At 36.1% G+C, this 15,194-nt stretch overlaps 2 protein-coding genes across 7 annotated transcripts; one reads left to right on the top strand and one right to left on the bottom strand.

The window, feature by feature from the left end:
• The first annotated feature begins 1,309 nt into the window (after positions 1 to 1,309).
• On the top strand, positions 1,310 to 9,011 carry LOC145970434 (uncharacterized). 6 transcript variants are annotated; one of them, XM_083097249.1, is made up of 9 exons: positions 1,310 to 2,279; positions 4,809 to 5,063; positions 5,194 to 5,257; positions 5,332 to 7,155; positions 7,277 to 7,425; positions 7,576 to 7,706; positions 7,806 to 7,937; positions 8,031 to 8,507; positions 8,675 to 8,851. In XM_083097249.1, exons 2-4 carry the CDS (start codon positions 4,834 to 4,836, stop codon positions 5,359 to 5,361), a joined length of 324 nt encoding a protein of 107 aa, XP_082953375.1. In that variant the 5' UTR covers positions 1,310 to 2,279; positions 4,809 to 4,833; the 3' UTR covers positions 5,362 to 7,155; positions 7,277 to 7,425; positions 7,576 to 7,706; positions 7,806 to 7,937; positions 8,031 to 8,507; positions 8,675 to 8,851. The 6 variants fall into 6 exon arrangements, 1 of the variants encoding a protein (XP_082953375.1); XR_014438458.1 differs by having other exon boundaries at positions 1,516 to 2,279; positions 5,336 to 7,155; positions 8,675 to 9,011; XR_014438455.1 differs by having other exon boundaries at positions 1,517 to 2,279; positions 5,194 to 7,155; positions 8,031 to 8,225; positions 8,316 to 8,507; positions 8,675 to 9,011.
• Positions 9,012 to 13,739: 4,728 nt separating this feature from the next.
• Positions 13,740 to 15,057, bottom strand: LOC145970407 (uncharacterized). The gene has a single exon (XM_083097204.1). The coding sequence runs from the start codon at positions 15,054 to 15,056 to the stop codon at positions 14,196 to 14,198; it is 861 nt and encodes a 286-aa protein (XP_082953330.1). The 5' UTR covers position 15,057; the 3' UTR covers positions 13,740 to 14,195.
• Positions 15,058 to 15,194: the final 137 nt, after the last annotated feature.

Genomic DNA, 15,194 nt, shown 5'->3' with positions numbered 1-15,194 from the left:
CTGTGATTGATCAATTTGCTTAAGACTGACGACTAATGACTCATTGTAGAATGGCTCTAAAGCCAGGTCTACATTGGTCGTATCCATAGACCTTACAGATATGGACTGGCGATACATATCAGACTGTGTCCGGAGGAGGTTAGAGAGAGAAACATACTTTTTGGTACTTCTCTTTCTACAAGTGTCCGTACAAGTGTGCGGACACTTGTAGAAAGAGAAGTACTAAAAAGTATGTTTCTCTCTCTAACCTCCTCCGGACACTGCTTCTCTACAGGAACTATAGGGCCTGAGCAGAATGGCTGCCTTATAATTTTAAGACTATGTTTTATGCCTTAGGTCTTTGTCTTAGGTAACGCACAATACTGTGTGTTATGTCTCGAGTCTTATGTATACGCGAACGTTTGTAAGAAATAAACGTTCGCGTATACATAAGACTCGAGACATAACACACAGTATTGTGCGTTACCTAAGACAAAGACTTAAGGCATAAAACATAGTCTTAAAATTATAAGGCAGCCATTCTGCTCAGGCCCATAGGCAATTGCCAGTCCATATCTGTAAGGTCTATGGTCGTATCGTAAGGTTGTAAGGCCGTAGTCGTAAGAAATTGACCAATCACAGTTGATTATTCTCCTGAAATTCAACTGGGATTGGTCAATTTTTTACGACTACGACCTTACAACCTTACGATACGACCAATGTAGATCCGGCCATAGATGCCAGTTTTGGCCCGCTACGCACACAAAGAAAGAACCGTGTACGTGTGGCGTTACAGCCACTCGTCGCCGCCGGGCGCCACACGTACACGGTTCTTTCTTCGTGTGCGTAGCGTGCAGCGGGCCAAAACTGGCATCTATGGACCCGGCTTAAGCCGGTTATACAATAGCTGTCGTAAGTCGGGTGTCGTAAGAGTTAACCAATCACAGTTGATTTTAGAGAAGAATAATCGAATACGATTGGTCAACTCTTACGACACCCGACTTACGATAGCTATTGTATAATGCGTCGTCTACAATGAGATTTTAAGGAGACTTAAGGCGTAAGATTTAAGAAATTGACCAATCACAGTCGAGTATTCTCTTAATACTTGACTGTGATTGATCAATTTCTTAAGTCTTACGCCTTAAGTCTCCTTAAAATCTCATTGTAGACGACGCTTAACCGGCTTTAGGCTGGTTCTACAATAGCTGTCTTAAGTCGGATGTCAAAAGAGTTAACCAATCACAGTTGATTTTAGAGAAGAATAATCGAATACGATTGGTCAACTCTTACGACACCCGACTTACGACAGCTATTGTATAACCGGCTTTAGGCTGGTTCTACAATAGCTGTCGTAAGTCGGATGTCAAAAGAGTTAACCAATCACAGTTGATTTTAGAGAAGAATAATCGAATACGATTGGTCAACTCTTACGACACCCGACTTACGACAGCTATTGTAGAATCGGCCTTAAGGCCATCACACACAAAATTGCATAGCATAAGACCATATGAACCAATAAGCATCGAGTATTAAATCGCCATATTGACTTATATAACATAATACTCGATGCTCATTGGTCCATATGGTCTTATGCTATGCAATTTTGTGTGTGATGGCCTTTAGGCCTCTGCTACAATGAGTCGTAAGGGCTCGTTCCCACTGAGCGCGTCACGCGTCGCGTCACCAGCGTGAGCCAATCAAAATATCCCATTGTAATAACATGTTTTCCGTGTTATTCTGGAAACTCAGGCCTTTTTTAGTGGTGAGGGAGGTCTTACTTAGTGTGTCCGTTTTTCGACTAGAGGTCGCAATACGAGCGAGAGAGACAGAGATAGACGGCAGTAGTCGTTCTCTCTCTAACATACGTCTAAATGCGACTTCTAGATCGCAGCGAACCTAGCAGGCAAGCTGTGAACTCCCGAAAAACGGACACACTAAAGGCCGCAGCACACACTTTTACATAACGCATAATGCATAAAGCATAAGGAAATCAATCAATCAGAGTCCTTCATTTCCATCCTCCCTTCTCATTCTGCGGATCTCACATAGTGCACAAAGCATAATGCATAAATAGTCGAAAAATCCGTAAAGATGAAAGGCCGCAGCACACACTTTTGCATAATGCATTATGCATAAAGCATAAGCCATAACGTAATACACAGCAACGCACAAGCTTGTGCATAAGACATAAGGTTTTAACCTCAAAGTTACGACACGGAAAGTGCAAAATTGTGTGAAAAGTGAACTGTGTGGCGTATAAAGAGTAAAATATTTTGTTACTGGAATTATATTTAAAGGTAAATATTTTTTAAATAAAGCAATTAAATTTATTTTAATAAAAAAACACTATATAAATATGTTCCATTAAAGATACTTCATTTTGCAATCTGATTATGGCAGAATTGAAGCAAATGGATAATAAAGAAAAACAGATAAAAAAACAAGAAATCATGCAAATTTTGTGGAGAAAGGAAAACTTGTGAGTAAAACGATTTTAGTAATAAAATATATAATTTATGTTTATACGTACATGTAATACTCTTGCTTTAAGAATACTGTGATATTGTTTATTATTCAGTTGTGATTATAAAGTTTATTATTAAGTTGTGATTATTAAGTTTATTATTAAGTTGTGTGTATTAAGTTTTGTAATAAAATATATGGGTATTATTATATAATAACAATAATAATAATAATAATAATATTTAAAAAATCTTGTACTATTTATTTTATATTTACATAATAAATACATATTAACATTACATTTCACAATATAACACACGTGTGTAATCAATGATGAAATGTTTAGATGAAGTCTTGATTTTGTCCTCTCGTTACGTAATCATACTGCCAATCGACAATTCCATTTGGAGTCATAAAATAATTGCAAAGACTGTCCCTAATATGTGTCGCAAATACTACACCATTTTCGTTATTTTCAATAATTTCATCATTGTTTTCAAATTGTATAATATTACCTTCTTCGTTCCTTAAGAAATTGTGCAAACATATAGTTGTTAAAACATATTTATTAATATTTTCAGGAGTCGCAGCGATCGGTCTATTATAAATACCCCACTTTTTTGCCAAAATTCCAAATGTATTTTCTATTATACGCCGGGCTCGCGAAAGTCTATAATTGAATATATTTTTGCGTTCCCCCAAATATCGTCCAGAATATGGTCGCATCAAATGCTTTCCAATGGGAAATGCTTCATCTCCAATAAAAAAATAAGGCATTTGTATATCGGTTCCGCTTAAGCAACTGGTTCCTTCTGGAATATCCAGCATTCCATTCTCCACATTCAAGTCGCTGTTTCCATAAATTCCCGCATCACTGTTTTTCCCCATGGATCCAATATCGACCAAAGTGAATTTATAGTTGTAATCACACACAGCCATAAGCACGATGCTGTATCGTTTATGATAATTGAAGTACAACGAACCAGAATTCGGGGGGCATTGAGCATCGACATGTTTTCCATCTATTGCCCCCAAGCAATGTGGAAAATTCCATAATTTCCAAAAACCCTCAGCAATTTGCAAATATTCTTCTCTCGAAGGAGGTCGTAGATAGATAGGACTAAGAAGTCTTCCAAATACGTCACACGTCTCTTTAACTATTTTATGTACGGTTGATAGACCGACACGATAGGCAAAAGCAATTGTTGGAACTTTGTCACCAATCAAAAATCTGTAACATCATTATCAATATTATAATATTAATTACCAAATTGTTTTTACACATATGTATTGTTAAATTACGAGTGATCCGCATATATACCTCAATGTCAAAGCAATTCGATGCTCTGGTTCAAGTGCCCGTGGACTTCGTTTTATTAAACTTGGGTTAACAATGTCCATCAAGTGCTGGAATGTTGGCAATGTCATACGTGTATATTTATGGAACATTTGTTGATCTCTTTTTATTTCTTGAAAAAGATTATAAAAAGCTCCTTGCTGTCTTCTTCTTGTATTAATTGGTCGTACCCAGATACGGCGACGGCGACGACGGTTGATCCGGTCTCTACGACGTTGCACCAAAAGTGCTTCCATGTAGACCAGAGTAATTAACATTAAATCGAAATCATCCATTTCTAAAAAGAAATGTAATTCAATCCAATGCAGTCTTCTCGAATTAAAATCACACTTAGAATTGTAAGAACTAATTGCAAAAATGTTAAAGAACGACCAAACAGCACAAACATCAAATATCAAAATGAATGAAGAATATTCAATGATATATAAAAAATAATGAAATATTATTCGAGAAAATTAATCAAATTAAGAGAATGTTTCAATAATGAATTTTTACTTAAACTATATATGAAACGTACCGAAAATTATGAGAAGATTCGTTTATTTTGCAATAAATTACAATTTCAGAAATGTGCACACAAAATCAAATTAACCTCAAAATAATATATTTATGAAATTGGGACAATTTACACGAATAATTATATACGATCATTATCAGTTTGTATTTTCATTACATGGATAATTAAATAGTGATAATACTTACGTGTTAATAAATATAATGTGTAATATTCGTCCTTAATTATTTTTTCTTGATAACGCGATACGTTTTAAAACCGGCTACAGTGAGTTATGCCCGTGGCTATGCATTATGTATTTTTATGTAGATTGAAAATCCACAAGCCATAGGCAGAATTCAGAATCATAGCGCATGCGCTATGACTTCTGCATTCTGCTTATGGCTCCTGTAATTTTATTTGCTTCCACCTTTACACATAATAAGACAGGATCATACATGGATGATAATGAAGATTTTTTAATTTTGTCTCTTTTTTATTTGTGCTTATTAGCATTATTAAAAAAGAGGAAAAAAAGATGGTTGAATCGGGGATGGTGGTGAGACCTATCAATTTAAAACGTCCTTGGTATGGAGATTATGAACATCTATTCCACGAATTAAAATATGATGATCCTGATATGTTTTTTCGATATGTACGAATGACAAAGGAAACTTTCCACTTTTTATTAAATATGACAAAGCCTTTTTTGGCGAAAGCAAACAAAAGAGCTTTTAGTCCAGAACTACGATTGGCCATTACTCTGAGGTACTTATTTATTTTGTCATGCAGTATTAAATATAAGAATAAAACAAACGTAGCATGATATTATTTTTGCAAATATTTTATGGTAGTATCTTGTTTTATAATATTCATATATTTTAATTATTTTTTGTAGATTCTTAGCAACTGGAGACCAAATATTGTCCATTGCATTGGCTTTTAGATGTGGAGAGTCAACTGTACGGAACATTATTCATGAAACTTGTTCAGTCATAGTCACCTCCGGGAACTTTATTTATTTTTTTTTTTTAAGACAGGAAATGCTTTGCGCACTTGGCGGTGAGACCCGAGGGAGGTACTGACCGCCGTCGTGGGGGACTCCCGGTTTGTTCCAACCCACGTGGGTTGGGTCGGTTTACCACCCAGTACTGACCCGAAATGTCAGCACCGGACCCTAAAACCTGTCTATAGCCCCTGGCCGTTGATAGGGATTTACGTCCACCGGGAACCGCTCGCGCATAACATCCAGTGGACAACCCTATAGCCTGGTCTGTGAGGACCCTTCCCGAAGGAAGTCGCCCCCCTTACACACACAACCCTGACTCGAGAGTCTGTAGGGAGAACGGCCGAGCTATTAGCCATTCTCCCCTCGTCCCCAGGGAGACGTGCAATGCGAGTGGGAGCCCTCACTCCCACCCGCTGCTCCCCGGAACGGAAGGCAACCAGCACCTTCCCCAGACATAAACGCCGAAGCGCAGGAACCACGAGGAAACAATAAGGAAACGAGCAACGACAAACCCACCCGAGGGTGGGGAGCACATTTACACATACTAAACGTAACACCTAACATAGGGCACAGATAATCACGCCAACATACGATAAAAGGTACCAACACCAGACTATGGACAGAGGGCGTATACGAACCAAACAATTCCGGATCTCTCCGGAGAGCATGGCCGCAGCCCCCATAGCTACATTAGACGTCACCAGACAAACTCCATTCAAGGGGACGACGACATGGGCTCCGTAGAGCCCTGCGAGTCAGGAAGGGGCCCGACAGCGTCCTCAGACGCAGCTCGAACCCCCTCCCGACTGCCCTCACCCAATACCGCCGAACTTCCAGGGGTCGACCCTCCATCCGGTCTACCCACCTCCGGGAACTTAGCCGGGCAACTTCGACTTTTTTAATTTTTTTTTTTTTTTAATCGTTTGTTGGTCGTTTGTCGGTGATTGTTGGCCTAATTTCAACGTTTGTTGGTTTATATTTTTTTCTTAAACAAAAAAAATAAAAATTAGCGTGGTTAACCGGAAAAATTTCATTTTCGTTCAAAAAGCGGTTAAATCGATACGCAATCATTCGCTGATGATTGTTGGTTTAATTATAACGTTTGTTGGTTCGGTATTTGCCTTAAAAACGAAAAATAATCTCTTTTATTAAGACCGCATTTACAAAACCCTGGCAAAAATGAGACGTTTGTTTAGCGTTTACATGAACGTTTGTGGAAGTTCGTCGAGAGTTTAAAAACGATTAGTAAAGAGTTTGTAGAACAAAAATTGCAACACTGCAGCGTTTAAAAGACGTTTGTACGTTATAGCGTAAACGTAAACGTTTGAAAAGTCTGAGTAAACTCTGTACACGAAGATGTATCAACGTTTACTGAACGTACTCTGAAAAATGTTACCTCAGCATTGCAAAACTTTCATGTAACATTATATAAAGAGTTTGTAGAACAAAAATTGCAACACTGCAGCGTTTGATAAGCATTCAAAACCCAACAGCGTTATGTAAGTGCTCTTACAAAGTTTGAAAAGCATATAAACTCTCAGAAAACCCTCACTCAACAATTGTTAACGCTTTATAAAGTTTCTTATTTTCGCCAGGGAAGTCGTTAGGATCAATCACAGTTGAAGGTTAAACAGTCCTCGAATATGATTGGTTAATTTCTTCCCAATACGTATGTCATTGTTTCTTACGACTTTAGGCTTAAACATCTATATAAACTTGACTGAAGCCTTTCCGCATTCCATTTTCGTATCACATAAGTTTGATACGTATTGTAAATATTGTAAATATATAATTAGGAATAAGTTAAAATTACATATGCGTGGTTCTATAAAAGAAAACAGAGGTTGAAAGGTTTGTATCTTATGTATTTTCTGATATATATTACAATTTCTTATTTAAGTAAAAATGTATATAGCTATTCATTTATATAGCTCATGCTATTTGATTTATAAAGTTGATTTATGTTTATTAGGAGATTATGCTGCTTGGAAATTTATATTTGGAGCTGAGCGTGGCAGAACACATGACTCAATAGAGATACCCAATAATGTAGACATAACTTTTTGCATCGGAGAAGTGGCATATGTTTGTAGCAGTATGTTTCTTCTTTCCGTCCAATAAGTGAGTACAAAAGTTAGTTTTGCATTAATTAAAATATATTGTTTTCTAATTCTTCTATATGTGATACAATACGCTGATACATAGTGAATTAATACAATTAAGTTATTCTTATATATAATGTTAAATTGTACAATGTTCAATTGTTTTCAGTTGAAAGTTACAGAATTCGAATTTAAAAAAAGAGCATAGCACAATCTTTTTTAAACCATTGAGATAAAAGAAGTATTATATATTCAAGCACATGTTAATGATATGAATGAACAGGAATTATCGCACTCTATGTAAGTACTTACTTTATAACAAGATATCGTACATTATTAAATTTTATAATTGTATCAAGTCTCTTTATTAATACTTATTTCTCTCTTTTGCTTTTATAGATTAATTTAGATAATGGCCATTTTCTATTCGATCTAAATACTAAAACTGAAACAGATCTTCTAGAACCGAATTATTCTTGTTCGAGTAATCATTTTACTATAGAAGTCTTCTAGATTCTTAGATGCATCAGAGTAAGTTTAAATATTTTATTCATATATTTGTTACACATTAATTGTAAGTAGGAATAATATTTCATATCTAATCTATTACTTTTTATATTATAGGTCACGTACATTTTCCAAATTTTTCGCATTCCATTTTGATACACATACAGATACACCATATGATATACAATATACAAAATTAAATCTTTACATATTTCTATGTATAATAAATTTCCAAATCTGATTTTATCAATAGAAACAATAAGAGATCCCAGAAAACAAATATTGAAGAGTAGAATAACTGCTTTTCAAATAGTAGGATATGATATGACATTGATTACGTTTTATTCACATCAATATCTAACATAAATAATCAAATAATATTTTCTATATTGCTTTATATAGTTATTAGCAACAACATATCTGCACAGTAAAATGATAGAAAAAGAACCGCCTCAATTATCACCTACTATATTGTAGATCAAATTAAGCTGTGGGAAAATGAAAGATTCTTGTTTAGTGAAGGTGTTTTATACAGTCAATTTCTTTCACAAACCGATTTTGAGGTTCTTAAAAGATCATGCACTTTCTATGGGAGTATGAAATTAATATTATATTATATATACATATTATATACATAAATTAATATTTGGGAAAGTGAAAGATCATTATTTTAGAAAGAATATTTTATGAAATATGAATACAGTTTATTACTACAAAATTTTATGACAAATATCACAATTGAGACATATTGTATCTTATAGGAAAGGAACTATGGTAATCGCTAATGCTGATCATGGTGACGTAAGAAAGTTTAAGAAACGATATTCAAAGGGTTCGAGTTAATATTGCGTATTAATAAAATCTAATTGTAAGCATTTTACATACATTATATTGTTTCTTCAGTAGCAATACTTACAAAAAAATATTGTCTCAAAGAAGTGCCTAGAAAAATTGGAAAATAAATTATTTTTATTTTGACATTCTAATAAAATAAGAAAAAAACTTGTTTTAATCAATGCCAAAGCTTTTCTCAGATCGGATTTGATAATACATATAATTATGATATAACGAATTATAATAAAGTAAATTTTTATATAATATTTATGTAATAATATTGTCTATATTTTTTTATCTACTTCTACGAATCATCACATTTATACAACAAAGAATTATTTAAAATTCGATAATTCATCATAATAAAACTTATTGTAATCTTGTACATCGTATAATAAATAAATGTCATGTTGAAAAAAATTCAGCTATTACTCTGGCATTCTTTTAACATTAATTTAACATTAATTTAAATTTTTGTAGCAAATGTAGCACATTAGGCTGGCTCTTTATATAATGTTTTCAATCAATATTTGTATGATGGACAAAAATAATTAAACATATATTTACAGTACTAACATTCAATATTGCAAATGATGAAATTAGACATGCAATTAAAGTGCAAACTGATAATCCTTTATACATATATTAGATATTCAAGAAAATGTAATTAAATTCAACCATAATTAAAAACCATAGTTAAAATGTAATGTTTCGCAACTTTTGACCATATTATATCGAGAATATTGAGAAATTATTGCGAATAAAATATAAGAATATTAAGTAATGCAATATTACTCGTCATAGTTTTATGTAAAAATAAAAAGTGTTAGACGAGTCGCGCAAAAGCCGTCCACACTTTTTAAGGAAGACGTCGAGAGAAAGAAACTTTCTTCTTTTTTTTCTCATTCGAGCGGTTTCCAGGCTTCAGCCAAGTTTATATAGATGTTTAAGTTTGATTGCGTATCGATTTAACCGCTTTTTGAACGAAAATGAAATTTTTCCGGCTAACTTCACGCTAATTTTTATTTTTTTGTTTAAAAAAAAAATATAAACCAACAAACGTTGAAATTAGGCCAACAATCACCGACAAACGACCAACAAACGATTAAAAAAAAAAATTAAAAAAGTCGAAGTTGCCCGGCTAAGTTCCCGGAGGTGTCATAGTCAAGGTATTACAACTGATTTACCTTCGTTTACCAACAGAAGAAGAATGGAAAAATATTTGTACTGGTATTCTGGAAAATTGGAATTTCCCTCACTGTGTTGTGGCTTTCGACAGAAAGCATGTGGAGATACAAGTTCCGCCAAATTCCGGGAGCTTATTTTACAACTACAAAAAAACACATAGCATTGTGTTGATGGCTGCATGTGATTACAAATATATGTTTACACTAGTTGATATTGGCTCGTATGGTGGCAATAGTGATGGTGGTATTTTTACCTCTTCTAACATTCATTTGGCACTGCAAGAAAAAACATTAAATCTTCTCAAAGGGATTGCAAATCTTCCTGAAAGTAACGTTAAAATGCCATACTTTTTTCTTGGAGATAGTGGTTTTCCAATAAGTCCTACTATGATCTTCTTAATTGAAGATGATATGAATGTTCAACAGTTTGAAGAGAAATTGGAGAAAATAATCTGTATAAGATATAAAATAAAAATTACTGGATTAATCATTACTATAAAATCTAGTTTTAATTATGTGCGCAATATTATGAAGCCTTCAAACTAGTATTTTTTTAGTAATATTGTTATTATCAAAATGTCATCGAAAAAACCTGAATATTCGATTGTTCTCAAAAATTTTACATTCAAATACAAAAATTCTTGCCCGATTATTTAAAAAAATTTTATACTTATTCACAATTTATCTTTATATATAGGGCGATCCTGAAAAACGTTATGTCTTTAAAATGACGTATTCCTGACACCATTCTAAGACAATTTTTCCTTTACCAAAATTTGATTTGAAGCGTAGTTTTTGAATTATGAGCAAAAATAGTTAGTAAATCACGCGTCGGGTACAGAAGGCAGGCAGGAGCGGCGCGGCGTGCCGCGAGCGCGGGCGCAGCTGACCGCCCGACGGGTGATTATCACCGCATGAGTCGCTAACTATTTTATCTTATAACATAAAATTATGCTTTAAATAAAATTTTGGTAAAGAAGAAAATGTCTTAGAATTACGTCAGAAATACGTGTTCCTTAAAATAACGTTATTTTAATAATGAAAAGTTGTTCCGGATCGCCGGCCGTCCGACGTTGCAATCAGCTGATTGTTACACGCGATATGTGTATGGCGGAGTGTGTGCGTAAGAGAGAGAGAGAGAGAGAGAGAGAGAGAGAGGGAGAGAGGGAGGGTAGGAGGGACAGACATTCATACACACGCACGCACTTTTTTTCTCGCTCTCTTTCTCTCTTTTACGCAACACTCATACACTCTCTCATTCGGTCTCTCACTCACACTCTTTCGGTCACTCACTCACACACACTCTTTCGGTCACTCACTCACTCACTCACCTGCTTACTCACTTGCTCACTCACCTTGTAGCAGCGTAGCGAATCTTCATGCTATGTATTGTTGTTATCTGCTGCACGGTTATGATTGCTAGAGATGCGCGAAACAAAATATGTTTAAAATGCACTGCATTCGTATCTACACAATGTTCGACCCCTTCTCCTCCTCCTTTATTCTTAATATCTGTACTGCAAGGAAATACCTCGTCCATTTATTTCGATTCAACCGCAACTTTGTCGACTAGCACGACTCGCATTCCAATTACGAAAATTATCATCGGACTCACGCGAAAATCTCCATTGTATGCTTGGTGAATAATTTTCGAGCTTCCCGAGAATTGGCCATGCGCCAGCAAATTTTTAATCTTCTCCCGTTCGTGTCCCCGATCGATCGCGATTAGTACGGATAGAACAATGCATTGCAACGTTTCGCAGAGAGATGCATAAATATCTAGAAACAGACTCGATGGGTTTCAATAGTTGCACGTCTGAATAATTTACTTTATCGTTTGTAAAGATTGTTAACGATCAAAAATATAGTAAAAAAATTATACATATTGTGTCACGATTATAATTATTATAGCTAAAATGCTCGTAATTATTATTTTAAAAAATATTGCACGAACAATTTATGAGAAAATATATATTTCCCAAGTTTTTCGGAAAAGTCAATGTGATTGCAGAAAAGCTCGTGTCGACAACGATAAAGCGCATAAAGGGATGTTTGTGACATTTGCCACAGTCTGTTCCTACCGAAGCGCGAAATGACGCCGACGTTTCTACTAATACAATGAACAAAGCGTGGCACGACCTACATTTGAGACTCGATTTTCAAGTTCAAAATAGCGAGTGCAAACTTGTTGTTCGCTACTATAAGTACATAAATACAGCTATCATTTCGATCAGATATATCGATTAAATAAAAGACGCACCATACTGATAAGATTCAAGATCAAGATCCCAACTTTCGACGTAGTTTTGACTTATTGTTAGTTAATACTTTAATCTCTCTCACTTTATAAGTTAACATTTAAATAACGGTCACATTTTTTTTGTTCTCTGACGTGTAACATTAAAATATATCGATTAAAATATACCAGAGCGGCAGAAAAAGTCCACAAAGATCTATCTGTTTTCATTGATTTTACATTTTCTTAATTCAAGTTGTCCTACTTAAAATAACCATAAGTTGTTTAATTAATGGGACTCGTATTAACCTAGATCTTGGACGTAAATTTGCGGATGTAATTGTGTAAACTGTAATATTAGGTATCGTTGGTCAAGCTGTCGTTGTCCTGCCAACGGGCAGCCCATCGTCGTTATGATTCACTGTCGGTTGCAGACATCCTTCATCGTCCTGAAACCACGTCACGGGCCGGATCGTTATCTCCGCATGGAGCATCGCAATTGTTTCACGTTCGATTATTGGAAAATGTGATACTGGGCGCGCACCAATGAAGCAAAACTGTTTAATTAGCCATCTGGTTATAATGACTAAATGAGATCGCGGCGGTTTTACATTTTCATAGAAATTAATTTTGGAATCGTATAAAACGTCTCGAAGCAAAAAAAAATTTAAAGTTGAATTATTTAATTCGTTACCTCGTTATAACGGTCAATTAAATATATAGGCTGAAACTTGGGGGAGGACCTTTTAATTATTAAAACTGGAAATGAACGGAATGTATCGCGCGAACATGTGAATGAACGTTCCGCTTGACATTGTCGAGACGATTTAAAAACATGAAAGTAGATATGGGCCACTATGGTGCGTCAAAACAAACCCCCACCACTCGGCCCCTGGCGCCGTGGGCGTGGCCAGGTGAAGTGGAGGGAGGCGTTCTGATTGGTGGAAACAATGCCCCACCTCCCGAAGTCTCGATTTTGATTGGCTTGCACCATAGTGGCCCAGAGTTTGATTGGCTTGCACCATAGTGGTCCAGAGTTTGATTGGCTCGCACCATAGTGGCCCAGAGCTGCGATTGGTCGACGCCGGCTGTGTCGCCGATTTATCAAATTTTTATTTCCCTACCTCCGCGGTACTAGATTCGAAGAAGCAATCCTCCTCCCACTCCAGCCCTGGCCCACCTGTATAGGGTTCCGGGTCAAATTCCCGTTACCTAGCCCTTAGTCGCTCTCGCTACGTCTTGGCAGAACGAACCCCCCCACCTACCGACTTTCGGAGGGTAGCCGGCGGTATATGTCTCGAGGAAACAATCCTTACCTCCCCACTCCGTCTCGGGGCCCGCTATGGAATATCGAAACAAGCCCCCTCCGCTCGAACGGTTCATGACGCACTTTATCGGAAAAAGAGACAAAGCATCTCAGTAGGAGACAATAATTATTATAATTATTATAATTATTATAATTAGACTACATTGCACTACAGAGGTAAAAAGATGAACATGCGAATGATTGAACGCTAGGCGGGGGTGTTATAAAGGAAGAAGGGAAAAGTTAAAAGCATTAAACACGAATTAAGATAAAAAATTTTCACATTTATTAATATACCCGCATACAATTCGTAGTACTTCGCAAAAATTTTTTTTATATCTTCTTACAATTAAACACGCTATTAATTAACATTATATTTTTCATGTTTTTTTTCGCGAAGAAAAATTTTATGAAATAATTCTACGATTAAATGATCGTTATATTTGCAATTTTCGGAAAAAAGACTAAGAAATCCATCGAGATCGTAACCGCTGCACATATAATATAAAAATACACAACTGTAGAGTCCGCAGGTTTGAGAGAAAAGCCCTTGTAGTTGTTCGGTATTCCATCGATAAATGTTGGAATTTCGCCGGAGACGTAGGAAAAAACCCGGATACAAGGGCGGTATTCCGTAGCTATCGAAGTATGTCCTTGTACCGTCTTCGTCGAGGAAGAAAGCGATCCAGTGTTCTCCAGGGCGATTATGATTGTCCGTATTAGCGACGATGGCCGTCGACCTCGTCCACGCCATCGGCAATCTGTCGGCAGGATAGACTCCCACATGTTTGACATCTAGCTGACGCAATGCTTGCAGAATTTCGCGAGAGTCCATTTGTTTGCAGCGAAGACGAGCGAACAAGCAGTATTATTTGAATAATTTCTTTTGGTGGCTTGTTTTCGGGTTGTACAGCTAGCGGATTTTCTGTTTGCGCGGGGCGGTTAATAGCCGCACGTTCGATTTTTTGCAGATTTTTCTTCTCTATTTTATTATTTGATTGTGCTTTAATATTTTCATTTTCATCGTCGTCGCCGTCGTCGCTTACTATCAAAATTTCGGGAGAACTGCAAGTCGTTCGAGTAATGCTGTCTCCGTCGCTGCTGAAATTATTTTGCGCAACAATCCAGCTTTTTAATTTGTAAGCGTTGCGTAATGCACAATGAAAGATTCCGAATTTTCGAAATCCGTGATGTCCGCACTCTTCTTCTACCGTCAGATTTTTGAATGCCGGTGAGATGCCTTCCAAATTATATATATTTCTAGAAAGTAGATTCCTCAAATAACTCGCTTTCTCGTTTCCTCTAACATAAATGTGACGCACGCATCTTGTAATTTGCCGCAGTTGCGATGTAAAATATTTCGGATTAGTTTCGCCATCGAACCATTCAATGCCGTGATGATTTCGCGTGAGCCAGTTGTTTTCTTGTCTTATTTTTTCAGGTAATTCGGCAAACGAATGCGTCGGTATCATAATCCAATGATCGACGATTGGAGCGTCAATCGCTACAATAGCAACCTCCTTAGGGATAAACTTTTTCTTCGCATCGCGGAAACCCTGAATATCGACGACTATATCCATCTTACGAAAAAACTTATGTGATTCGACGCGAGGCTCTATGTAAAACAACAACGCCGAGCGTGTCTCCAACGAAACTGAATATTTTTCGAAACGTTGCGCACTGATGTCGGAGTTTTGAGCGAAGTAGAGGGGGAACAA

This window comes from Camponotus vicinus, unplaced genomic scaffold (assembly GCF_025532165.1).
Source record: "Camponotus vicinus isolate PSW18456_S1 unplaced genomic scaffold, iyCamVici1.0 SCAF_4, whole genome shotgun sequence".
Classification (NCBI taxonomy): Eukaryota; Metazoa; Arthropoda; class Insecta; order Hymenoptera; family Formicidae; genus Camponotus; species Camponotus vicinus.
Note: the sequence above shows the minus strand (reverse complement) of the source record. Positions and strands in the feature narration are given on the sequence as shown.